Source organism: Callorhinchus milii, unplaced genomic scaffold (assembly GCF_018977255.1).
Source record: "Callorhinchus milii isolate IMCB2004 unplaced genomic scaffold, IMCB_Cmil_1.0 Scaffold28, whole genome shotgun sequence".
Lineage (NCBI taxonomy): Eukaryota > Metazoa > Chordata > Chondrichthyes > Chimaeriformes > Callorhinchidae > Callorhinchus > Callorhinchus milii.
In genome coordinates, this window is record NW_024704769.1 from 1,173,973 (window position 1) to 1,201,245 (window position 27,273).

Consider the following 27,273-nt stretch of genomic DNA (forward strand, 5'->3'; position numbering starts at 1 on the left):
CTCACTGATCCGCAGCACCTGTTCAGGTAGTGTAACCCAACAGCAAGGCAGCCTGACATTTATCTTCTCGATACGGTAACACTCACACAAGTCTGATGTGCACAGATCGTACAATCACCCAAATCATACAACTGCCCGTCGTACAAGTCCCGCTCACGAGTTCATATTCCGAGCAACTTTGACACAATAATAATCCCGGCATTTGACCCGGCGCCTCATCACGTCTTCGAGACGTCTCAAAGCGCTTCACGGGATAGACTGTAAAGTGTAGCGACGGTGTATTCTGTGGGCGAAACGCGGCAGCCAATTGCACACAGCAGCGTCCCCCACAAACAGTTGTGGATCGAGGGACCATTTATTATTATTATTATTTATTTTGAAGGGATTATTACCCCCGGAAAAGCGATCTACCCTCCAATCGACTAACAACCGGGTTTCTACTGACTGCTGTAAACAGAGTGTGTGTGTGTGTGTGTGTGTGGAGTCAAGAAACTCTCCCAAAGTCTCGGCCTGACCTGACGCGCCCGGGAATCGAACCCGGGTCCTCTCTCTGCACTTGCAAACGCATAATTTGCGTCAAACATATTAAGTGTAGAATCCCAACTGATGTGACTTTTGTGAGGTTTAACTGTATCCGCTGCTGTTTGAGTGTTGTAGGCCCAGAGCAAAAGCATCAGCTTTTACTCAGTGTGCGCTGAACGATGTGCAGCGAACCTCGTTTGTAGTAAAGATTTTACGACTATCTTCAATAACGTTTGAAACCTGTACTATAGGTAAACCAAAGTATGGGCTGAGACAGATGAAAATACAGTATGTTCGATGCAGCAGCTTAATTAACCAACCTGGCGACAGGTATGTGGGCAAACCTTCAGCGGCCAATTCATTATCTTTCCCCTAACGTGTGAGAGATCTCTCGCTGCTTAGAACGACTGGTTTCATAGCGTCGTTCCAGACGGTAAATTCAACTTTTAAAAGAAAAACACACACACATTGCAGCGCTGTACCATCTCACAGTTAGAGCAAACGTTCAGGTTTCCGATTCGCGGTGAGATGTTGAAATAGCATTGTTTTGTTAAGGAAACACACACCCAAGTAGTCAATGGGGCCACAGACGTCGAGCAGCAGTGTTAACAGTAATAATAATCATGATAATAATCCTGGCATTTGACACGGCGCCTTATCAAGTCTTCGGGACATCTCAAAGCGCTTCACAGGATACCCTGTAAAGTGTAGTGACTGTATAATTTGTGGGCGAAACACAGCAGCCAATTGCGCACAGCAGCGTCCCCACAAACAGCCGTGGGTTGAGTGACCAAATTATCATTATTATTTTATTTTGAAGGGATTATTACCCCCGGAAAAGCGATCGGCTAATCGACTAACAAGCGGGTTCCTACTTACCGTTGGGTCAACAGAGGTGTGTGGGTGTGTGTGTGTGTGTGGGGTGGAGGGGGAGTAAGGAAACTTCCCCAACATTTCATCCTGACCTGACCCGCCCGGGAATTGAACCCGGGTCCTCTCGCTTGCGAGGCGAGGGCTCTAACCCCTGAGCTACAGGACGACACATGAAAGAAAGCAAAGGGGATCAATCAGAGCCAAAGTTGAGATGGGAGTCCAGAAGCAAGGAGGATTAATGCGTTGCATCAAAGGTACACACACACACGCACACACACACGCACACGCACACACATGCACACACACACGCGCACTAAAGTAGGCACACATTTTCAGAGTTTCCATGCCTCGGCTTGAAGATATTTTCCAATTGATTTGCGTTAAGTATAAAAAGGCAAACTGCTGAGGCATAATCAAAGTGAAGAGAATCGAACCCTATATATAGATATAGATATACATATACTAGTGCATCAGACACTGAAGAAAATCTCAGTGACGTCATAAAATCTTCCACTAAGCACAGACGGCCCAGTCATGATAGTAATAGACCCTCCCCGCTAGAATATATTGCAGTCGTTAAAGACGGTAAAATAAATTAGTAGTCTCTCTCGCTCTCTCTCTCTCTTTCTATCTATCTATCTCTTGTGCTATTTTTGTGCATTCTCAAGTATGGCAAAGAATTATTCTGGCGACGGTGGTCGAGAGAGTGAGGTCTCTCTGGCGAAGATGCCCAACATTTACAATCGGTTCAGATCATTTTTATATATATATATACTATGTTATATATATATATATATAATATGTAAAGAGAGAATTTTTGTTTTAAAAAGCACTTGTCGGAGGGCGTTCCATTCGCGGTTTTCTTCAAAGACTGACCGTCGAGATTGGAAGGAAGCAATCTTGGGATTTCTGAATGAAGCCAATGGCAGAGTGAATCACGTTGGAATCGCTCATTTCATTGAAGTCCAATCGGCTCTCAAGGGTTCTGTGCAGGTCCAGTCTCCGCGTGGGTCTCCGTGTTACGCCTTCTGAGATTTCGGGCCTGGTTTTGTCGGTGCCGGGCGAGGCGGAGGTGGCCTGGAAAGCGATAGATATATTTCACTGACAAACTGAATCGAAACCGCACTCGAATAAATTTCTCAACGACATTTCGCAGCCGGATTTATTGAGAGAACTCGGCTTTCGAACACGACGGCTACAATAATAATCCTCACGTTCGACACAGCGCCTTATCACGTCGTCGAGACGTCTCAAAGCGCTTCTCCGGGATGCACCGTAAAGTGTAGTGACTGTCGAAACGAGGCAGTAAATGGCGCCCAGCGACATCCTCACAAGTCGTGGATTGAGCTACCAAATTCTTATTAGTAGTTGTGATTTTTAAATGATTGAAGCAATGATTAATAGTCCACTTCAAACATAAAATCTTATGCCCCAATAATTGCTTTATTGCTCGTCCGGATCGCAATCCGCCAGTCACATGGATGGGATGCGTGTGGTTGAATTGGGAGGTAAGGAACAGACACTAAAGTCATAAGTATCCAGAAAAAGGCATTTTAACTGCCTTATCAGGTCAGACACCTCCACGTGTCTCACACGCAACTTGTGTCAAGTTTTAGTGCTTTGTTTTTGGAGTCAAACGTGGCAGCTAATGAGGCGAAAGTTCGAGGGAATTAATCGGGAGAAATTCTCTTCTCTTTTCCGATAGAGTCGGGAGATCTTTGTGGCATCCACGTGAGTAGACCTCGTGTTTTGCCGGCGAAACGCGGCAGCCAATTACGCACAGCGGCGTCCCCACAAACAGCCGTGGGTTGAAGCGACCAATTTATTATTATTTTTGAAGGGATTATTACCCCCGGAAATTATTATTATTTTTGGAATTATTACTTTTCGGGAGGAACGAGGCGGGAGAGGAAAGGGGAGAAACCCGTGATAGGAATGGGTTACCTGATGGATCTTCTGCAGTTTCTCACGGTTATTATGCAGTGATTTAACGCCGATTTCACATAACAGCAAAACAATGCAAAATTCGACTTGCATAGCGCCTTTCACGTGCGGAGGAGGTCGCAAAACCCTGGAGCGATCCATAATAATAGCGAAACATCGATCGCTTTGTTACGTACCTGGATGGTGTCAGGTGTGACGGCTTTGTTGTATATATTGGGAGAGAAGTTCTTGTCGTTTGAACAACCTGATTGGAACAACGTACACATTTTACTGAAGGGTTTACTTTGAGCTGAATTGCTATCCGGGGAAACATTTGCCGAGGCAGCTTACACTGTCGTCCGCAGGATACAGGTTCTATGCGGACAGGAACAGGTACTTGTGCGTTAGATGACACGGGATTAAGCATATCGTCCAACGTCACGGCTAAGAAGCAAGAGGTTGACCTATTTTCCACGCGCTTCGGTTGTTTTCTTCAATCGAAATGGGATTGCCTTCACGTAATAATAATAATAATCCTCACATTCGATCCGGCGCCTCATTGCATCTTCGAGACGTCTCAAAGCGCTTCACGGGATACACTGGAAAGTGGAGTGACTGTGTATTTTGTGGGCAAAACGATTGCGCACAGCGATGTCCCCACAAACAGTCAGTCGTTTGACCAAATTCTTCTTATTTTTTTAAAAACTTTTGTTATACTTTATATTTTCCTGTGTTCGTAAACTACTACATTTTCTACCTGATCAGGTACCAACAGGGGGAGACGCTTTGAGACATCCGCTCAACGTGACCCGGGTTCGATTCCCGGGCGGGTCAGGTCAGGGCGAAACATTGGGCGAGTTTCCTTACTCCCCCCCCACCCCCCCACCCCCCCCACACACTCACACACGCACACACCCACACACACACACACACGCGCCTCTGTTTACCGGCAGTCAGTAGGAACCCAGTTGTTAGTCAATTAGGTGGATGGCTTTTTGGTCACTTCAACCCACGGCTGTTTGTGGCGACGCTGCTGTGCCCAATTGGCCGCCGCGTTTCGCCCACACAGTGGGTAAGGTCCTCAGCCTTGTCTTCAAGTCCCTGCACTCCTCTGCACCCCCCGACCTCTCTGACCTCCTCTCTCCTCAGCACAGTACCCGTTGCCTTCGTTCCTCCTCCTCGTCCCCCGAGTCCTCCGCTCCACCCTCGGCGGCCGTGCCTTCAGCCCCTGTGCCCCGAGGCCCTGGGACTCCCTTCCCCACTCCCTTCCCCTCGTCCCCTCGCTTCCTATTTTCAGGACTCGGCTGAAGACCTTTCTTTTCGACCGCACCTTTGGTCACCTTCCCCCCCCCCCCCTCCCCCCGCTCCCCCCCCCCCCCCGGCTCCCCCCGCTCCCCCCGGCTCCCCCCGGCTCCCCCCGCTCCCCTGGCCCTGAAATTCAGCCCTGGATCCCATTTGCAATAATAATAATAATAATGATAATAATCCACAATAATTGCCTGGGAGGGCAATAAATCAACAAACACCCGAGATCTCTTTCGAATTGCCCCTTCGATGTGTTTCTCCGCAGCCCACTCACTGTTCATACCTCCTATATTCAGTACCTTAATAATAAAATAATAATAATGATAATAATAATCCTTGCTTTCGATGTAGCGCCTTATCATGTCGTCAACGAGTCTCAAAGTGCTTCACGGGACACACCGTAAAGCACAGTGACTATGTGTTTATGGGCGAAACGTGGCAGCCAGTTGCGCACAGCAGAGTCCACCCCCCCACCGCCCCCCCCCCCCCCCCCACCCCACGAACAGCCATCGATCGAGGGACCAATTTTATTTGTTGGCCGAGACACTGAGGGAGAGAGAGAGAGAGACTCCCATCTCGTGCCGTGGGGATCTCAACGTTGGAAACACCACATCAAATGCCTGAACAGGCAAATGCAAACCGGTTTAACATCTCACCCCCCACCCCCCCACCGCCCCCCCCACCCCCACCCCCCCCACCACCTCCCTCCCACCCCAAGGACTTTGCCCTCATATTAAACCGCTTCTGTCCTCAGAACAAATGGGTTGAAAACAGTTCTCAGCAGTGGAATGAAAGGCTGTTTTCTGACGAAGTCTTTCGACAACAAGAGACATATCTCGAAGATCAGACCAACTTTGGAACTCGCTCCAATTAACCAAATTCCAAATGTAACAGAGCTTAGATATTAAAGCCAATCCCATCACTGATTAACAATCCACCGATGGTAAATAGTTCGAGCCTTTCCCCCTCCCCCCCCCCCCCCACCCCCGAACTTCGGTCAACTTAAAAAGTTTGGACTCCTGAACGCAAATCACACGCCGTTTACAGCCCACGAAATGTACAGTCACTACACTTTCCTGGGAAGCGCTCTGAGACGTCTCGAAGACGTGATAAGGCGCTATATCAAATGCAAGGACTGTTATTATTATTATTATTACTGTTATTATTAAGTAGCAATTGTAAACGGTGTTTGACAGTCAATCTCAGAGTATTATCGATCGACGTATCAGAGTTGTTCTGAGGGTTTTATTGATTTTGGTAAAAAAAAATAAAAGCCCCGTCTTTGCAAATACTGTATCAGCAAAAAAAAATACCATAATATGATGAACATTGTGTCACAGGGTATAAGATAACAGAAGTAAATGATTATCAAACCTCATGCTCTAACCTTCCCGAAGAAACAGGTTCAGTTCAGGGTAAACCAACAGTTCAAAGTTATAATAAATAATAATAATCGTTGCATTTGTTGTTGCGCCTTATCACGCCAACACGTTACATTTACACAGCGTCTTTCGAGTCAGGAGGACGTCCCAAGGCGCTGGACAGACACTCTTCTTCGAGACGTCTCAAAGCGTTCACAGGATATACTGTAAAGTGTAGTGACTGTGTGTTTTGTGGGCGAAACGCGGCAGCCAATTGCACACAGCAGCGTCCACCACAAGTCATTCAACTTCTTGTAATGATTCGGCCAATTTAGATGAGGAAAAGTTACCCCCAGGCCCCCACCCCCATATTTGACCATATGGACCCCCGCTCAGCGGGCTCTGGCTTGCCCCCCTCGCGCCCTCCATTCCACCATCTGTGGCTGCGCTTTCAGCCGCTACGCCCCCCCCCAACCTCTGTCACTCTCTCCCCCAAATCCCTCCGCCTCACCCTCTTCCTTCCCCAACTTCAGGTCACCCTGACCTTCATCTTTGACCTCCCCTCCCACCCCCTCCATCACTGTCAAACGTTCTGGGACATTACCCTGCGAGAGGGGCCTAAATGGAAGTTGTTGTTGTTGATCCATGTTCCCCCCCTCCCCCCACTGGCCGGAGAGGAAGGTCTTTAGACGGGACTTGAAGGAGATAAGAGAGGGGGGTGAGGGGGAGGGATTGCGGGGTAGAGTTCCAGAGGGTGGGGGGACAGAGATGCTGAAGGCCCAAATGAAAATAGTGGGGCGGAAAGTGCGGGCGGGAACCTGAAGCAGCACAACTCAATCCAAAGGGAAGGAGATGTTTCCACATAGGGCCACGTACAACGTGACTCGTTGTCTGGTCATCTTTTGTGGCAATTTCTCTGATGGCCCCACACTCCAGGGCAGAGAATAAAAACAATGCCCCTCATAATAATAATAATAATAATAATCCTGGTTTTTGGCACAGCGCCTGATCACGTCTTCGAGGCGTCTCAAAGCGCTTCGCGGGACACACGGTAAAGTGGAGTGACTGTGTGTTTTGTGGGCTGAGATCAAAACCAGGGGCCATCAATAGAAAATAGTCACCAATAAGTCAAGTAGGGCAGTCGGAAGGAACGTCTTTACCCGGAGAGTGGTGGGAATGTGGAACCGCAATGAGCAGTTGAGGAGCAGAGTATAGTACAGTATAATATAGTGTAGATGTATTTAGAGGGGAAGCCTGACAGGTACATGAGGGAGAAAGGTTATGCTGATGGGGTTGGGTATATGGGTCGTGATTATGTGGAGTGTAAACGCTAACATAGACCTGTTTCTGTGCTGTATATTCCGTGTAATTCTATATTAAAAAGGGTGTGAGAGCGTTGGAGTTGGATGAAAATACAGTCTATTCTGATTTCAACCACCAGGTAGCAGACGCTCACCATATATCCAGACCATTCCTCATTCACTCTCTCGTGGTTAGGGATCAGAATTGGCACAGACGGAATCCAGCAGATACCCATTGCCAAGGGGCAGGGCAGAGAAATGTTGGGGGAAACATAGGATCTTGAACATTAAATCAGGTTATTCTAATTTCTTTCCAACTTCTAGAGGCTTTGAGACGTCTAAAAGACTTGAAAAGCGCTATATCAAATGCAAGGATTATTATTATTATTATTCTGTTCCTTGTGTTGGACAATTTTTTTTTTGCCCCGAAGGACGGGTGTCCGACACACACGGAAACCCGTCACCGTGGCTTAAGAGTCTCCAAACCCGACTGAGAATTGCTCCACATCCCCCCCCCACACCCCTTGAAACCCCCGAGAGAGATTGGAATGGAATGCGCTCTCTCTCTCTCTCTCTGGTGGGACGTATCCTGCTTACCGAATTCCGGAGAGTATTAGGCGCAGGTTGGCGAGAGCCAAGGTTTGGGGAGGGGGGGCCCAGAGCGTGCGTTGGGGTAACTGCTGGAGTCCCACCAGCCAAACCCACACGCAGCTCAGCCATTGATGTCGCTGTCGAGGATATTGATATTGGACATTTTTAGGGAAAATAAATCACAAAATTTGTAATAGCAATTTTGCTTAAAGAGAGGATTTATCTGTGTAAAGTGGTCTTTCCACACACGCACTCCCCGAAAAAGTACTGGTGACTGACTGGAGGTCAGCTGAGGTAGTCATTCAAAAAAGTTAACTTAAAAAGGAAATTCGGGCCAGAATTGGCTGTTATTGACTGTCAAAAATTACATTAACTCCCTGTCTCCTCCCTCAACACCCCCCACCCCACACAGACACAAATAGAAAAGCGGCAGCCAATTGCGCGCAGCAGCGTCCCCACAAACCGTTGCGGGTTGAAGTGACCAAATTATTATTATTTATTTATTTTTGAAGGGATTATTACCCCCAGAAACACAATTCACCAATTGACCAACAACCGGGTTCCTACTGACTGCCGGTAAACAGAGGTGCGCGCGTGTGTGTGTGTGGGGGGGGGGTGGGGGGGGGGGGTAAGGAAACTTGCCCAACCTTTCGCCCTGACCTGACCCGCCCGGGAATCGAACCCGGGTCCTCTCTCGCTTGTGAGGCGAGGGCTCTAACCCCTGAGCTACAGGGAACTCCACTAATAAATGGGAGACAAGACATGAACCGGCAGTGATTTAGAGCGAAGTGTCCTACAACACACCTATATAGAGGGGCTCACTGTTAATATCAGACTATATAGAGGTGTCACTGTTAATATCAGACTATATAGAGGTGTCACTGTTAATATCAGACTATATAGAGGTGCTCACTGTTAATATCAGACTATATAGAGGTGCTCACTGTTAATATCAGACTATATAGAGGTGCTCACTGTTAATATCAGACTATATAGAGGTCCTCACTGTTAATATCAGACTATATAGAGGTGCTCACTGTTAATATCAGACTATATAGAGGTGTCACTGTTAATATCAGTCTATATAGAGGTGTCACTGTTAATATCAGTCTATATAGAGGTGTCACTGTTAATATCAGTCTATATAGAGGTGTCACTGTTAATATCAGTCTATATAGAGGTGTCACTGTTAATATCAGACTATATAGAGGTGTCACTGTTAATATCAGACTATATAGAGGTGCTCACTGTTAATATCAGTCTATATAGAGGTGCTCACTGTTAATATCAGTCTATATAGAGGTGCTCACTGTTAATATCAGTCTATATAGAGGTGCTCACTGTTAATATCAGTCTATATAGAGGTGTCACTGTTAATATCAGACTATATAGAGGGGCTCACTGTTAATATCAGTCTATATAGAGGTGCTCACTGTTAATATCAGTCTATATAGAGGTGTCACTGTTAATATCAGACTATATAGAGGGGCTCACTGTTAATATCAGTCTATATAGAGGTGCTGGGTTGGGATCAGGAGGGGATGGAGGGCGGGGAGGGTGGGGGGTAGGAGGGTGACCAAAGGCGCGGTCGAAGAGGAGGGTTTTGAGACGGGTCTTGAAGGAGGCGAGGGCTGGGGGGGGGGGGAGGCGGAGGGACTGTGGGATGGAGTTCCAGAGGGTTGGGGGCAGAGAGGTTGAAGGCCTGACCGCCAACGATGGGGCGGGCGGGGTGGGGGGGAAATTAAGCAGGCCGGAGACCGCTGAGCGGAGGTTGGTGGTGGTGGTGGTGGTGGTGGTGGGGTGCGGTGGTTTACGAGGTCACGGAGGTAGGGAGGGGGAGCGAGGCCTTGGAGGGCTTTAAAGGTGAGGACCTCCTGGGAGGTCACAAAACAACTTTGACCCAAATACCGGCCTGACTCACGGCCGCTCAAAAGGTCACGGTTCGAGTTCCGACCGCATCCCGAGAGGAATTTGTGAAGAGAATGTTCATGCGTAAAAATAGGAGGACATCGGACAGACAACAAAGGGCTCGAGAGGAAGTCATCAGAGATAATGATCTCTCCCCACCCACCGCCCCCACCCCCCCCCCATCTCTCTCTCTCTCTCTCTCTCGGAGTATGTGCGATCATTCACGGAGACAGACTGCGTGTGATATTGAGCCACTTAAACCCCCGATAGTTCCCACCAGGAGCAGCTCTTGGATAGGCCCTATTGGGGTTCCCTTTCCATTTCCAACTTGACTGCTTACTCACCCCTTCTTTTACCGCGTTGTTGGCCTCTCTTCCGGGAACTTCTGATCCAGTTCTGGGTTCCGACCTATTTTCGAACGCGGAAGGCAATAATAACAACATTATGCTGTGATCCTCGCCTTTGACCAGGCGCCCCAGCCCCTCTTCGAGACGTCTCAAAGCGCTTCAAACCAAAATGGCGGCATATTTTCGAGGGGCGAAAGGCGGCAGCCAATTGCGCACAGCGACGTCCCCACAAACAGTCGTGGTTTGAAGTGCTCGGATTATTATCATTAATATTATTATATAAGGAACAGGAGTAGGCCATTCAGCCCCTCAGGCCTGTTCTGCCATTCTATTAAATCATATAATAATCATCATCATCATCATCATCATCCTTGCATTTGATGTAGAACTTTATTAAGTCGTTGAGACATCTCAAAGCGCTTCACGGGTTATGCCGTAAGGTGGAGTGACTGTGTGTTTTGTGGGCGAAATACGCAGTTTGATGGCTGATCTGCATCTCAACTCCAACTATCACCAACTAAACGTTGACACATCGATCAAAAATTCTCTCCCAGTCTCTCTCTCTCAGCCCGAACAGACTGGATTACGTGCCATGTATTGTGGTGTGTGGGGAGGAGGGGAGGGGGGCCGAGGGAAATGCCTCATGGCTTACATCACCGTGGCTTGATGGGAGAAGAGAGTTTGCCAGAATCCAACCGGAAAACAGAGGTCAGACAGTGAGTATTGAAGGACAAAGTCCGTTTGCGACCAGCCCCGACCCTTCAAACTCACTCCCATTTGTGCTACAGCTCCAGAGGCAAAGCAGACTGAGCCGGGGGGGGATTAAGGACCATTGGGTTTTGAAACCCAACTTATATGTTTAGTGGCTAAGCCAATGGGAAATGTAACCGGCTTTGAGGTCGTGTTGCAATGATATTGTGGCTTTATTCCAACCAGAAAGATCGGCAGCTGAAACATCAGGACTAAGTTTATACTCAGGACCTCAGCCAACACAGATTGCTTGGCCGCAGTTGCAATGCTCGAGCGGTTACGAATGTAGTCAACCTTAAGATCATGTTACGATCTGTAACCAACTTGGATTCGAGTACTACGTTGGATTGTTTTTGGAGCTGGCAAACCGAAGGCCTCCCCCGGTTGTGTCCGGGATCGGCTGCAAGATCGTCTTCAAATCCCCCCTCCTCGCCCCTGGCACCTCCCGACCTCTCCCACCCGCTCAGCCCTCCAACTCCACCGCCCGCCTCCACCTCGCGCCCTCCGTTCCTCCATCCTTTCAGCTTCTGCGCCCCCGAAAACTCTGGTCACTCTCTCCCTCTATCCCTCCGCCTCGATCCCTGCCTTCCCCTCCGTCCGGTCTCAGCTGAAGACCATCCTAATTCGACCGTGTCTACGATCAGCTCCCCCACCACCGCCCCCCCACCCCCACCCCACTCCCCCCAGCTCAGCATCGCGCTGCGGAACTCTACCCTAGCAATGCCCTCCTCTTAAGCCGCGGTGGTGGTGGTGGGGTGTGTGTGTGTGTGTAGAGTGAGCGTTCGCTGGTTGCGTTTGAAGCAGATCGCGTTCTACAACTGATCGAGCAAACGCGCGATCAGCCCGCGCGACACGTTTAAGTGCGTCCGGGTTTGGAGACGTTACTTGTATATTTGTGATCTTTTCTTCCGGCAGAACCTCCTCTGCAGCTGATTCCTTTTGACGAACGCGAAGGCCGCCAAAGCCATCAGGGGCACCACCAGCAAGAAAAACACCAGCAGCCCATCTCGAAGGGATGTGTCTTTATCTGGGAAGGAATGATCGACAGGGACTGTTCAGGTCAAAGACACACACACACACACACACACAGACAGACAGACACAGACACACACACACACACAGACACATATACACACACACAGGCAGACAGACACACACACACAGACATACACACACACACAGACACACACACACACACAGGCAGACAGACACACACAGACAGACAGACACACACATACACACACACACAGGCAGACACACACACACATACACACACACACAGACACACACATACACATACACACACAGGCAGACACACACACAGACAGACAGCCACAGACACACACACAGACACATATACACACACACAGGCAGACAGACACACACACACAGACAGACAGACAGACAGACAGACAGACAGCCACAGACACACATATACACACACACACAGACACATATACACACACACAGGCAGACAGACACACACAGACAGACAGACAGACACACACAGACACACACACACACACACACAGACAGACAGCCACAGACACACACACACACACATACAGGCAGTCAGACAGTCAGACAGACAGACCACAAAAACACACGCACGCTATGAATTACATTAAAATGTTTATTGCCGCCAGAAATTAATTGGCCCCTTGAAATATCATATTATAGCAATAATCCCCGCGTTCGATACAGCGTCTCATCACGGCTTCGAGACGTCTCAAAGCGCTTCACAGGATACAACCACAAAGTGTAGTGACTGTGTGTTTTGTGGGCGAAACGCGGCAGCCAATTGCTCACAGCAGCGTCCCCACCACAAACAGCCGCGGGTTGAGTGACCAAATTATTATTAGGGTTCCTACTGGTAAACAGAGGCGTGTGTGTCTGTGTGTGCGCGTGTGCGTGTGTGTGTGCGTGTGTGTGTGTGCGCGTGCGTGCGTGTGCGTGTGTGTGTGTGCGTGTGTGTGTGTGTGGAGGAAGGAAACTTGCCCGAGGTTTCGCGCTGATCTATCAGACAAACAGCATTACTCACCATTGTAGGTGGGACCACTGTCCACACTCCCTCCGTATCCGCTGACCACACAGTCCGGAGGTGCCCATCCCATGTTGCAGTGACAGTTCTTGTTACTGTTACACACCTTAAAAACACACACACACACACACAGACACATGTACACGGGAAACACAAGTCAATACTGATGGGGAAGTGGAAGTGGGGGGAGCGCGCAAGGCGGAGGGATGGAGGGAGAGAGGGGGACAGAGCTCGGGGTGGGGGTGGGGGGCGTAAGCGGCTAAAATCGAGGCCACCGATGGTGGGGCGCGAGAGGCAAGCGGGAGGGAGGGAGGGAGGGAGGGAGGGGAGAGAGTTTGTCTGTCGAACGGTCGTGAAGCCAGTTACGAATATCACGGGAGAATGTTGGGAAGACGGGGAAAACAAAAAGGAAAGATGAATAATTTAAGGAATATAATCTCGCTTACGTACACCCTGTCCATTGCACTTCTTCTGCACGTCACAGTCGTACTTTAATATGGAGGCGTTGACGCACTTGAAGTCCATGCAAATCTGCGGGGCAGAAAACCACAGAATACCACTTAACGGACGACAACGCAATCCCAACCGGATCTGCGCCTCGAGACGATCAGAATGTCTCCCCGTTGGGACTTCCAGATATAATAGTAATAATAATTAATAATAACAATAAACCTTGCATTTGATACAGCGCCTTATTACGCTTTCGGGATTGTCAGGCGGATTGCTTTTCCGGGAGCTTTATAATCCCTTCAAAACGATCAATCGTTTTTTGGTTAAAAAATAATAATAATGATAATGCGGTCTCTTCGAGCCGCGGCTGTTTGTGTGGGGGACGCTGCTGTGCGCAATTGGCTGCCGCGTTTCGCCCACGAAACACACAGTCACTACACTTTAAGGTGTATCCCGTGAAGCGCTTTGAGACGTCTCGAAGACGGGACGAGGCTCTGGGGTTGTTATTATTATTATGATGATTGTTATTAAGATATCCATCTGTCAGGATTGCGGAATTATCCACGTGTTCTGGGCTCCGCTACAACAATATACAAACAAACAGAGAGAGAGAGAGAGCGAGAGAGAGAGTGAGAGAGAGAGCGAGAGAGAGTGAGAGAGAGTGAGAGAGTGAGAGAGTGAGAGAGAGAGATCGATAGAGAGAGCGAGAGAGTGAGAGAGAGTGAGAGAGAGAGTGAGAGAGAGCGAGAGAGAGTGAGAGAATGAGAGAGAGTGAGAGAGAGAGCGAGAGAGCGAGAGAGAGTGAGAGAGTGAGAGAGTGAGAGAGAGAGATCGATAGAGAGAGTGAGAGAGTGAGAGAGAGTGAGAGAGAGAGTGAGAGAGAGAGCGAGAGAGAGTGAGAGAGCGAGAGAGAGTGAGAGAGAGTGAGTGAGAGAGCGAGAGAGTGAGAGAGTGAGAGAGAGAGCGAGAGAGTGAGAGAGAGAGAGCAAGAGAGTGAGAGAGAGAGCGAGAGAGTGAGAGAGAGAGAGAGTGAGAGAGCGAGCGAGTGAGAGAGAGCGAGAGAGTGACAGAGAGAGAGCGACAGAGAGAGCGAGCGCGAGTGAGAGAGAGAGAGAGAGAGAGCGAGAGAGAGGCCTATTTACGAGTCACCGAGCAGACGGGTTGACCGTACCTTGCCATCGGTACACCTGGTGCCGGGGTTCACCATCCCGGGATCCGGGACATCCGATCCGAGGCGGAAATCCACACCCCAACACGTGGTGCCACCGATCCGGGTCTGGATGATGGACGGCTGAATCCCGAACACGGGCACCGAGTCCACGTTCTCACACTGAAGCTTCCCACACATGGCGTTCCTGCGGCGGGAACCAACCCGCAGGGGGTTTACAGGGCGCCGGGCACGGCTCGCCATGGGGGGGGGGGGGGGCGGGCAGGGGGGCGCGGGGGGCAGGGGGAGTGGGTGGGCGGGGGGGGGGGCCGCAGCGAGGGGGCAAAAGCCAGTCAGTAGCGTAAAGTCAAAGCATCGTGGAACCTTACGGCACTGAAGGAGGCCATTCGGCCCATCCTGCCTGTGCCGGCTCTTTGAAGGAGCTTCCAACTAGTCCCCACTCCCCCAACTCTTACCCCATCTACTCCCACTCCCCCGCTCTTCCCCAACTAGTCCCCACTCCCCCAACTCTTACCCCATCTACTCCCACTCCCCCGCTCTTACCCCAACTAGTCCCACTCCCCCACTCTTACCCAACTAGTCCCCACTCCCCCACTCTTACCCCAAAACTCTGCAAACCTTTCCTTTTCAAACACCTATCAAATTCCCTTTTGAAAGTTGTTATTGAGTAACAAGAACAACAACAACAAGTTGCACTTATATAGCAGTTCCCGGGCTCCACGCAGCGCAGCGTCTCAGAGCGCTTAACGATGGCAGAGTCTGAATCCGAGCCGGTGTGGGGGGAGGATGGGGGGGTCGGAGGGAGGGAGGCCAAAGAGGAAGGTTTTCGAGCAGGACTTGAAAAAGGGGGGAGAGGGAGGGGGCGAGGTTGAGAGAGTGTGTCAGGGTTTCGGGGCGCAGTGGCTGAAAGCGCGACCTCCGATGGTGGGGGCGGAGGGGGTGCGGGGATGGTTAATTTGGTCACTTCAACCCACGGCTGTTTGTGGGGACGTCGCTGTGTGCAATTGGCTGCCGCGTTCGCCCACAATATAGTCAATTCATAAGAACATAAGAAATACTCGACAAAAAAAGATCTAATCCACCTTCCACCTCCCTGACGGTTGCATGAACACATGTCCCGAACTCCCTATGTGCTGTATCCCAACATGTTATTTCCTAAAAGAAAACTATCTCATCTGTGTTTGAAGGTAATCAACATTTCCTGCTTCAACCGTCTCCCCAGGGACCTTGTTCCACAGGTTCCCTATTCGCCGCTCACTGAAATAGTATTTGTGTAGATTTGTTCTGAATTTACCCCCTTTTAATCGCAGGCCGTGTGTCCTCTGGTTTTACTATCCTGGACCAGTTGCCCCTTTAGAACCTTAAAGACAGCGATCATGTCACCTCTCAATCTTCTCTTCTCCCGCGTGAACGTGTCCAATTTACTTAGTCGCTCCTCACAGTCCAGTCCCTCCGTTCCCTCAATCATTTTGGTTGCCCTCCTCTGTATCTCCTCGATTTCTCCCATATCCTTGTTGTACTGCGGCGACCGGAACTGTGCACAGTCTCTAAGTCCGGTCTCACCAATGATTTATACAGTCACTTTACAGTGTACGCTGTGAAGCGCTTTGAGACGTCTCGAAGACGTGATAAGGCGCTGTATGAAATGCTTAACTCCCACCATTTTCCTGGATTAGAGCAACACGACATCAGACCACCAGACCCATCTCTCCGGGCCCAGCTCGTTCTTCTTCTACAGTTCTATTTCGGCCTACTTTATAGGATTCCTTTTTGATCGCGTTTACGGTCACCTACCCCCTCCCTGCCTCTCCGGGGTCAGACTCCGCCACTGTCAAGCTCTCCGGGGTCCTACCCTGGATGAAGGGTGCTATAGACATGCAAGTTGTTGTTGCTGTTGGGTCACCTGCCACACTGACCCTCTGCCACAACCAAACCAATGCCTCCACCATTGACGTTGGGGCACAACAAGTTTTAGACGTTCCATTACCTGCCTGAACTAACAAGGGACACACGCACAGGCAACGGAAAGAAACAAGAAGGAACAGTTCCTTTACACGGAGCCTTTCACGTCGGGAGAACGTCCCAAGGCGATGGACGATCAGGGGTTTGGACCTGAGCTGGGGGTCGGGATCAGGAGGGGATGGAGGGCGGGGAGGGTGGGGGGTAGGAGAGTGGCCCCCGAAGGTGCGGTCGATCGAAGAGGGTCTTGAGACGGGTCTTCAAGGAGGCGAGGGAGGGGGCGAGGCGGAGGGACTGTGGGATAGAGTTCCAGAGGGTGGGGGCAGAGAGGTTGAAGGGCTAATGGTGGGGCGGCGAGGCGGGGGGTGGCGGGGGTGGGGGGGGTGGGGGAGTGTAAAGCAGGCCGGAGCCCGCTGAGAGGAGGAAGCGGGCAGGTTGGTAGGGGGTTAGGAGGTCACAGAGGCAGGGAGGGGCGTGAGGCCTTGGGAGGGCTTTGAAGGTGAGGACCAGGATCTTGAACTCCAAATAATTCCAAATTATTCCAAATAAATATCTACCTGCTATCACATTTCTTGTGGCCGGCTCCGCTGGCTCCACAGTTTCCGAAGCGATCGCCTTTAGAATTCACGTCTTGAAAGCAAACCTCTGGAGCAGACTTGGCATCTGCAACAAAAAAAAAAGGCAATCAGACCCTCTCCAGAGAGCTCAAACCGACGAGCGTTAAGCGAACCCTTGCTTTCCGTTCGGCTCAAAGATCTGGGAATGCAACCCAGATGGCTCGCAGATTTCTCCCCCTCTCTGCCCTGCGGTGAGCGTGAATCCACAAGACAAAACGGCGACGAATTGGGGCCGGAGACTGCCAGCCATGAGGTCAACGAGTCAGTCACGAAGGAGACTGCATCGAGGGATTAGTTGAAAATAAGATGACTTGGCAAGGCTTTCAATTGGGAGCAGTGAAATCATTCCGTGGAGACCTGTGGCTTCGTGGTTCGAGCCCTCGCCTCGCGAGCGAGAGGACCCCGGGTTCAATTCCCGGGCGGCTCAGGTCAGGGCGAAATGTTGGGCAAGTTTCCTTATTCCCCCCCCACGCACACACGCACACACACACACGCACACTCACGCCTCTGTTTACCGGCAGTCGGGAGGAACCCGGTTGTTAGTCAATTAGGGGGATGGCTTTTCCAGGGATAATAATCCACTCAAAATATAATAATAATTTGGTCGCTCAATCCACGGCCGTTTGTGGGGGGCGCCGCTGTGCGCAATCGACAGTCACTCCACTTTACAGCGCGTCCTGCGAAGCGCTTTGAGACGTCTCGGAAGACGCGATGAGGCGCCGGGTGCAAGTGCCAGGATTATTACTATATTGTATTGTATTATATTACCTCTCGCTCCCTGCCCCTTCAGTAGCGTTGAACTGAAGAGCAGTGGAGTTCGAGGTGTAAATCGACGCAGGGGATTTCGCTGATCGGGGAGCGGCGGCAGGACAGCGCGGGGAGGAGCCTGGGCCTACTGACCCAGGTACTTAAACTCGACGCCGGAGCGAGTTCAGCCCCGGGGGGGGGGGGCGGAGCGGGGAACTGCGACGTCATAGATTAGTTTTCAGGTGAGTGCGCGCGCACAAAAAAAAAAAAAAAAAAAAAAACCCTCTGCGCCCCCCCCCCCCCCCAGGGCTCACATCAGAGCCCACTATGGTCCTGTTGGGTTCGATGCCCCAATCTGCGGGATAATGCCATCCACCTGACCGCTCGCTCCCGGTCCCCGCGTGCGCACTATGGCTGCCGCTTTGACCCGAGCCCCCTCACCCCCTCCCTCCCTCCCCCCTCCTCTCTCCCCCCAAACCCTCCCCCCTCTCCATCTCTCCCGCTCTCTCCTCCTCTCTCTCCGTCCCTCTCGTCTTCTATCCCCACTTGACCCTCCCACCCCCTCCCTCTGTTCCAGCCTGGGAATCCTCCGCCGGGCTCACCGCGGCACTCGGCGTTGGCTGTCCAGCAGCAGCCACACCGACTGCCCCATTCCCCACCACTCTCGCCAGCCACCCCGGACACAGACCCGGGGAGTCAACCTCTCCTCCCTCATCCCCATCCCCCCACCCCTGCCTCACAACCTGGACCCCCCTCCCCTCCCACACACCCTTCTGTCAACCGCTCCCTCCACATCGGACTGCAAAATGTCCGCTCCCTCTGCAACAAGGCCCTGGTCATCAACGATCTCATCCTTGATGAGAACGTTGATATCATGGCCTTGACAGAAACGTGGCTCACCCCAGGCGACACCTTCCCCCTCACGGAGGCCACGCCACCCGGCTACACCTCCCACCACATCCCCCGCCCCAACCGCCGTGGCGGTGGTGTTGCCCTTATCTCAAGGACACCACTTGCCCTATCCCCCTACTCCTCTGGCTCTTTCCCCTCCTTCGAGCACCTCACCCTCTCCCACCCCTCATTCCTCTCCCTTAAAATCCTCCTCCTCTACCGGCCCCCTAAAACCTCTCCCACCTTCATCTCTGACATTTCAACACTCCTCACATCTCTTTGCCTCTCCTCTGATCGCCTCATCATCCTGGGCGACTTTAACCTACACTTCACCCCCTCCTGCTCCATCTCCACAGACTTCTCTTCCCTGCTCTCCTCACTCAACCTTTCCCTACACATAAACTCCCCCACTCACAGTCACGGCCACCCACTCGATTTGGTGATCACCCGGGGCCTCAGTGTCTCGGATGTCACTATTACCGACAAGGCCATCTCTGACCACTACTTCATCTCCTTCACCACCTCCACCCCCCTCCCCACCTCCACCAGACCCACCACCATCTTCTACCGCCCTTGGAAGAAGTTACCCCCACAATCCCTAACCGATGCCTTGGAGTCCTCTGAACTCCTCTCCCTCTGGCCTTCAACCCTCACCGACCCCTCTTCTCCTCTCTCCCTCCTCCACAATATCCTCTCCTCCACACTCGATACTCTTGCCCCCATCACTTCCCGCACTGTCTCCTACTCCCGCTCCTCCCCCTGGTACACCACCCACCTCCGCTCACTGAAATGCCAGGTGCGGGCTGCTGAACGCACCTGTGTCAAATCTGGCCTAACGGTCCACCGACAAATCTGGCTGGACCTCCTCAAAATTTACCGCTCCACTCTAGCCTCGGCCAAGTCGTCCTTCTACTCCAGGATAATCCTGGAGGCGAAGAACAACCCCAGGCTACTGTTTTCCACCACATCCCGACTCCTCCGTCCCCCCCGCCACCCCGCGCAGGTCATCTCCTCCAACCTTCACTGCGAGGAGATGCTGGATTTCCTTGAATCCAAGATCAAGGGAATCCGCTCCGCGGTCACTTCCCCTCCAACTTCCACCCACCACCCACCCCTTCCCTCCCACACTCCGACTCCTACCCATCCTCCCCTACACACCTTCGTACCCGTTTCCCCACCCTCTGTCACTGAACTCATCCTATCCCTAAAACCAACCACCTGCTCCCTTGACCCCATCCCCACTCCACTCCTTATCTCCCAGCTCCATTTTCTTGCCCCACACATCACTGACATCATAAACCTGTCCCTCTCCTCTGGCTCTGTCCCCATTCCATTAAAAACTGCCATCATCACGCCCACCCTGAAAAAACCCTCCCTTGATGCGTCGCAGCTATCAAGCTACCGGCCCATCTCCAACCTCCCCTTTCTCTCCAAGGTCTTGGAAAGAGTTGTCGCCTCCCAACTGCGCTCTTTCCTCTCCACCCATTCTCTTTTTGAACCCCTTCAGTCAGGTTTCCGTGCTGCTCATAGCACAGAAACTGCCCTGGTCAAGGTCACCAATGATATCCTGACTATCTGTGACCAGGGCTCCCTCTGTCTCCTCGTCCTCCTCGACCTATCGGCAGCATTCGATACGGTCGACCACGCTATCCTACTCCACCGCTTGTCCTCCCACCTCAACCTTCAAGGCACTGTCCTTGAATGGTTTAGCTCTTACCTTTCCCACCGTCTTCACTTCGTCTCAACGAATGGCTTCTCCTCCACCCCCCGTACTGTCTCATGTGGTGTCCCTCAGGGCTCTGTCCTCGGTCCCCTCCTCTTCACCCTCTATATGCTCCCCCTCGGTGACATCATCCGCAAACATGGGGTTAACTTCCACATGTATGCGGATGACACCCAACTCTACCTTTCCTCCTCTACTCTCAACTCCACGACCACCGATGTCCTGACAGCCTGCCTGTCCGACATCGAGTCCTGGACGAGAGACAACTTTCTTCAGCTCAACGTGCGAAAAACCGAGGCCCTCCTGATTGGCTCACGTCAGCGCCTCCGCACCTCAGGCGCTGACACCATCAGCATCCAAGGCTGCACTCTCCACCTCTCAAAGCCAGTCAGGAACCTCGGCGTTTTGTTCGACCCTGAGCTGTCCTTTCTCCCTCACATCCGCACCACAACTGGCACCGCCTTCCATCACCTCCGGAATATCGCCAGATTACGGCACTACCTCACCCCTCACGCTGCTGAAACCCTGGTTCACGCCTTTGTCACCTCAAGGCTGGACTATGGGAACTCTCTCCTCGCCGGCCTTCCCGCCACCTCCCTCCACAAGCTGCAGGTCATTCAGAACTCTGCAGCTCGTGTACTGTCCCGCACCAGGCTTCGGGACCACATCACTCCTACCCTCGCTCGCCTCCACTGGCTCCCCATCCCCCAGAGGATTGATTTCAAGATCCTCATCCTCACCTACAAGGCCATTCACGGCCTTGCTCCCTCCTACCTCTCCAACCTACTATCCCCCTACCTACCTGCCCGTACCCTCCGTTCCTCTGGCTCCGGTCTGCTCCACGTCCCCCGCCCCAACCGCCCTACTATCGGTGGTCGGGCCTTCAGCCTCTCAGCCCCGAGGCTCTGGAACTCCATCCCCCAGTGCCTTCGCCTTGCTTCCTCCCTTTCCTCCTTCAAGGCCGGTCTCAAAACCTTTCTCTTTGACCGAGCCTTCAGCTCCCCTCTCGACTCTCTTCCTCCTCCTCGCTCCCTCCCTTCCCTCCCCTCACCCTGACCATTTCCCCCCTCCTCTCTCCCTCCCTTCCCTCCCCTCACCCTGACCATTTCCCCCCTGCTCGGGTCATGACCCAACTGTGCAGCGCCTTGGGACGTCCTCCTGACGTGAAAGGCGCTCTATAAATGGAATCTTGTTGTTGTTGTTGTTGTTGTTGATCGGAAGTGATGGGTTGACCCGTTACGAGGTGGGACTTACGCTGGCCAAAGAGAGCCACACACTGGCTGTCATAGCTCTGGCACATTCCGTTGTAGCAGTAAGCGTTGTTGTTCTGACAGGGGTGACCGTCCTGGACGAAGACGTCGGGCTGACAGAGGTGACTCTCTCCACTGCAGTGCTCTGCAAAATCGCATTCATTATTGGACGCTCTACACACCGTCCCGGCTGCGATGAACTGTAAGAGAGGGAAGGAGGGGGTGGCTGGAAGATTTACTCACCGCGCACCTCAAAAAAAAAAGGCCACGCACACGCACACACACTCAATTGGCCGCTCCACACAATACGCAGTCACTACGCTACACTACACCACGCATGTTCCACCAAGCGCTTTGAGACGTCTCGAAGACGTGTTAAGGCTCTGTGTCAAACACAAGGATTGTTAGTGTTATTCCTATTATTTGATGCTCTTCATCAAATCATTTCTAAATCCCATCTTAACCACCTTTTGGCCGGGGGCAGGGACTCCTCCCCCTCAGCCCCTGTGAACCCCATAGCCAAAGCCCTAACTAACTAACGGGGAGGGGGTCCGAGCTGGACAAGCAGCGGGAAAGCTTGGCCAGACAGTGATATTAATGGCCGAGCTGTGCGTGTTGAGCTGGTTAGACTCCAGGAGTTACCCCTAACACACACACTCTGGGCTCCCCCCCACCCCAAGCCTTGGCTCTCGCCAACCTGCGCCTAATACTCTCCGGAATTAGGTAAGCAGGGAATGAGTCCCTTCAGGGAGAGAGAGGAGAGAGAGAGAGAAAATTCTTTTAACTTTTCGGAATAATGTGTTGGAATAGATTTTGGCGTCAGCAAAAGCCTTCAATTGGTTTCAAGCCATGGAATTAACTAGTGGATGGATCTTCTCTCTCTCAGTGGCGACTGATGACTACAGTGTTTGTTGGCCACCGTTGGCAGTCGGGCCTTCAACCTCTCTGCCCTCCCCACCACCCTTTGGAACTCTACCCCGCAATCCCTCACCCTCACCCTCACCCCCTTCTCTTGCCTCCATCAAGTCCCGTCTAAAGACCTTCCTCTTCGACCGGACTTTCGGCCAACCTCCCAACCCAACTCCCACCCCTAATGCCCTCCAACTCTCCTGAGCCCAACTCCCAGCTCCGGTCCAAACCCTCCTGACCGTCCAGCGCTCTGGAACGTCTTATCAACGTGAAAGGGAGGGCGCAATGCAAGTGTAACTTGTTGTTGTTGTTGTTGTTGTTGTTGTTGTTGTTGCTGGCCCCTGCAGGGTGGACCTGGGCTTACCTGGCAGTGTTTGCAGCAGCTCCCAAACGCACACTGAACGCCGTACTTGAGTTTGCAGGTGGACGCCTCACAACAAGGATCTTTCTCACATTCCTGACAAACACAAGAAGGACATCACCCCCATGACTTGCCGATCCCCCCCATCAACCCGCCCGCTCCCTCTGCTCAGCGGGCTCCCGGCCTGCTTTACGGCTCCCCCCACCTCTCCCACCTCACCATTGGTGGTCGGGCCTTCAGCCCCACTGCCCCCACCCCCCCCCACCCACGCTTTGGAACTCCATCCCACAGTCCCTCCGCCTCTTAACCCCCCCCACCACCCCCCCTCTCCCTGGCCTCCTTCGAGGCCCGTCTCAAGACCCTCCTCTTGGACCGACCGCGCCTTCAGTCACCCTCCTGAAGTCGCTGGGAACCCTCACACTCACTCAGTGGGTCAGGCAGCATCGATGGAGAGAGAATACTGGGTCGGTTAACGCTTCCAGTAGACGCTGCCTGACCCGCTGAGTGTCGTGTTCCCGGCAACTCCCGTTTTTATCCCAGCGTCGGCAGCGTTCGGCCTCTCGCGCTTGGCCAGAGACTTGCCGACCTTTCGACCGAATCCGTTGAACGTTGATAACAACCGACTGACCTTCGGCGAGCCGCAGTCACACTCCTCTCCGGCATCCACCAGCCTGTTGCCGCAGGAGGGGGGGCTGTAGGACTCATCGGGTCTCGGGATGTTCCACAGACACGAGGCCCCTTTCTTCAGAATCATGGCTTCGAAGTCGTCCGCGCTGCAACTGCTGAAGTTCTGGGCGCCTCTGGAACACGACGCGAAGGCCAGGATGAGTCATTGGCGCACGACAATACTCTCTGCGTTCGATCGAGCGCCTTATCGCGTCTCAAAGCAGGTCAGGCAGCAGCTACGGAGAGCCTCCTCAAAGCCCTGGATAGACTGAGACTGAGCACCATGGCTCACGTTGACAGTCACAGAGCGAATAGTCACTGCGGCACATGTCCGCATTGTCCATCTATATACGTGGGAGCACTCCTGATTGGGAGGACTCCTGTGGGAGAACTCCTGATTGCGAGGTCCCCTTGTTGGGATTGCAGACATGGGCGATGAGCTTGTTTAGGTCGTAGCTTTCCTCTGTCGCTACTTTGTCACAGAATACCACGCGTACCTCATATTTTGGGGGCTTAACTGGAGCATTTATTTCAAAAAAACATAGCTCATCAACCATCGGAAATTCCCGAAGAAAAAAAAAATATTCCCACGACACTCCGCATGGCAAGACCTGTCCGACCGGGTATGAAATCGCGTCTCTACGTCAATCGGTTATTGCGTTATTGGAGGAGACGCAGAGACCGACGGACAGACATTTCGCCTTTATTGGTATATACAGACACACACCTCACTGACACACACCCCCACCCGCCCGCCCGCCCGCCCGCGCGCACGCACACACACGCACACACACACACACACACAGAACAATCGCCGTGACTTACGTAGCCCCAGCGTTCATGATACAGGACTTGGAGCTGCAGATGCAGCCGCGATCATTGTCGTGGTTCATGCCCAGGTTGTGGCCAAGCTCGTGGGCAACGATCGAGGCGAAATACAGAGGGCGTGACGAATACTGCAAAATAATCACAATAACCCCGAGGTTTGACCCGGCGCCTCGTCACGGCTTCGAGACGTCTCAAAGCGCTTCACAGGATACACTGTGTGTTTTGTGGGCGAATCGCGGAAGCCAATTGCGCACAGCAGCGTCCCCCCCCCCACAAACAGCCGCGGGTTGAAGTGACCAAATTATTATTATTATTTATTTTGAAGGGATTATTACCCCCGGAAAAGCGAACCCCCAATCGACTGACAACCGGGTTCCTACTGACTGCCGATAACCAGAGGTGCGCGCGTGTGTGTGGGGGTGGGGGGGGGGGGGGTGAGGAAACTTGCCCAACATTTCGCCCTGACCTGACCCGCCCGGGAATCGAACCCGGGTCCTCTCGCTCGCGAGGCGAGGGCTCGAACCCCTGAGCGGAAGTGGATTTGCGATCGGAAAGACGACTGCGGCGAAATGATGCCTTACCACGTTGATCCCGCCACTGTGGCTCCTTGAACAAATGGTGCCCACAAAGGCCATGCCCGCTGTGCCCCCAAACCCTTTCTTTCTGAAAGGCAAAATCGAGCGGAGACCCGAACAGATTGCAGATTAACCCTCTCTCTCGCTTTACGCCGCTTGACGGCTCGGCAGCGCAAAACTAACCGCCTCCCGCTTCAATGGAAGGGTGGGGGAGAACTCGGGAGAGGATACAGAGGAGAGCGAGTGGAGTAATTTAGGGAATGGGGCGGGTGGGGGGTGTGAGGACTTGTGAGGAGCGAGGAAATAAATCGGGCAGGTTTACGAGGAGATGGGAGAGGTCCACGATTGCTGTCTTTTAAGCTTCGAACGGGAGCAAAGCAACGCAGCTCACGACAGGCTTTCCCAACCGGTCCAGGAGAGAAAAACTCAAGAGGATACACGGCCGGCGATTCAAGGGGATTACGTTGAGAACCGACCTACGCAATCAAATGTTTCAGTGCGCGAGTGGCGATCCGGTGGGACAAGGAGTCTGTTTCCTTGCATTTCCCGCTCGTTCACTGACATCGTTTCCGCAGGTTGGTTCTGAATTTGACCCCCACTTCGATCGCGGGCCGTGGCCTCTGGTTCCACCGTTCGGCACCAGATAAAGCAGCTTATCGGGGTCTAATCCCTTCAGGATCTTAAAGCCCGCCATCCTATCATCACCCCTCGAGCTTCTCTTCTCCTGCGTGAAGTGGCTGAAGTTTTATCTCATCGCTCCCTGTAGCCCAGTCCCTCAATCCCCTCGATCATTTCGGTTGCCCTCCTCCATATCCTCTCGACCGCTGTAATATCCTTACAACAACGCAATGCTAATCCTTGCGTTGGACCCGGCGCCTCATCACGTCTTCGAGACGTCTCAAAGCGCTTCACGGGATCCACCGTAAAGTGTAGTGACTGTGTATTCTGTGGGCAAAACGCGGCAGCCAATTGCTCACAGCAGCGTCCCCACAAACAGCCATGGGTTGAAGCAACCAAATTATTATTATTATTTATTTTGAAGGGATTATTACCCCCGGAAAAGCCATTGGCCAATCGACTAACAACCGGGTTCCTACTGACTGCTGGTAAACAGGCGCGTGTGTGTGTGTGTGGGGGGGGGGGGTAAGGAAACTTTTTCCACTTTTATATTAAAATATCCTTTTTATATCGCGGTGACCAGAACCGCGCACACGGCATTTCCGAGCTTTCCCAAGGCTCGGAAACGACACGCTTCCGGCTATTGGAAAGAATTGCCAGTGGCAGATCCCGGCGAGAAACTGCCCCGAGACTGACGACCGAGATTGCCCACGTAGATGTCAGGAGCGAGGGGGAGATCGGCTTTAGCGATCGGCCGGAGAAACGAGACCAAATTGACGCTGAAACACTCACAGAATTAAATGTGCGCTGTCGTGGCGCTGACGTAACAGTAAGTCTTTTTGCCTCCACTGGACGAAACGGCCCAGGACCTCTGCAGCCCCTCCTTGTGTATTGATCAGATTCTGTTTGCTCCAGATCTCTAAACCGACCAACACCACACGGATGTTGAGTGGGATATAGATCTGAGTGGGGGGTGGGGGGGGGGGGGGGGTGGGGGGAGGAAAGAGATGGTAAATAAATGTTTTAATCAGACGTGATCATTCAAAATCCTACTTATTATTATTATAATGATAACTTTCGCCTTTGACACAGCGCAGATGTGTCTCAAAGCGCTTCGCAGAATGTACTGTAAAGTGTAGTGACTGTGTGTTTTGCGGGCGAAACCCGGCAGCCAATTGCGCACAGCAGCGTCCCCCCCACAAACAGCCGTGGGTTGAAGTGACCAATTTTTTTTTGAAGGGATTATTACCCCCAGAAAAGCGATCCCCCAATCGACTAACAACCGGGTTCCTACCGACCGCTGGTAAACAGAGGTGTGTGGGGGGGCAGTAAGGAAACTTGCCCAACGTTTCGCCCCGACCTGACCCGCCCGGGAATCGAACCCGGGTCCTCTCGCTCGCGAGGCGAGGGCTCGAACCCCTGAGCTACCGAATTGGGAGTAGAATAGAGTGGAGAATTGGGACTTACTCCATCAATATAGTTAGCGATCTGGACAGCTTCTTCCCGGATGGCAGTAGTGTTCCTCTTGATTTCAAACTGCAATTTAACAAAAGGTGAGATCACGGAGAGAGAGAGAGGGAGAGAGAGAG

The 27,273-nt window shown here is 52.3% G+C and overlaps 1 protein-coding gene across 3 annotated transcripts in view; it reads right to left on the bottom strand.

Annotated features, from left to right (window-relative positions):
• Positions 1-1,513: 1,513 nt before the first annotated feature.
• LOC103172227 (disintegrin and metalloproteinase domain-containing protein 9-like) overlaps positions 1,514-27,273 on the bottom strand; it is a 43,690-nt gene continuing 17,930 nt past the window's right edge. The window contains exons 8-22 of one of the 3 annotated variants that reach the window (XM_042344460.1): positions 27,152-27,220; positions 26,477-26,646; positions 25,073-25,154; positions 24,489-24,619; positions 23,626-23,797; positions 23,001-23,093; positions 21,732-21,927; positions 17,057-17,162; positions 14,544-14,727; positions 13,373-13,453; positions 12,923-13,028; positions 11,767-11,908; positions 10,129-10,192; positions 3,516-3,583; positions 1,514-2,472 (exon numbers count right to left, since the gene is read on the bottom strand). In XM_042344460.1, the coding sequence (XP_042200394.1) occupies positions 2,415-2,472; positions 3,516-3,583; positions 10,129-10,192; positions 11,767-11,908; positions 12,923-13,028; positions 13,373-13,453; positions 14,544-14,727; positions 17,057-17,162; positions 21,732-21,927; positions 23,001-23,093; positions 23,626-23,797; positions 24,489-24,619; positions 25,073-25,154; positions 26,477-26,646; positions 27,152-27,220 (1,722 nt within the window). In that variant the 3' untranslated portion in view covers positions 1,514-2,414. Of the gene's footprint in view, positions 2,473-3,515; positions 3,584-10,128; positions 10,193-11,762; positions 11,909-12,922; positions 13,029-13,368; positions 13,454-14,543; positions 14,728-17,056; positions 17,163-21,731; positions 21,928-23,000; positions 23,094-23,625; positions 23,798-24,488; positions 24,620-25,072; positions 25,155-26,476; positions 26,647-27,151; positions 27,221-27,273 lie in introns of those variants that run through there. The other 2 variants (XM_042344461.1, XM_042344462.1) reach the window with 2 other exon arrangements.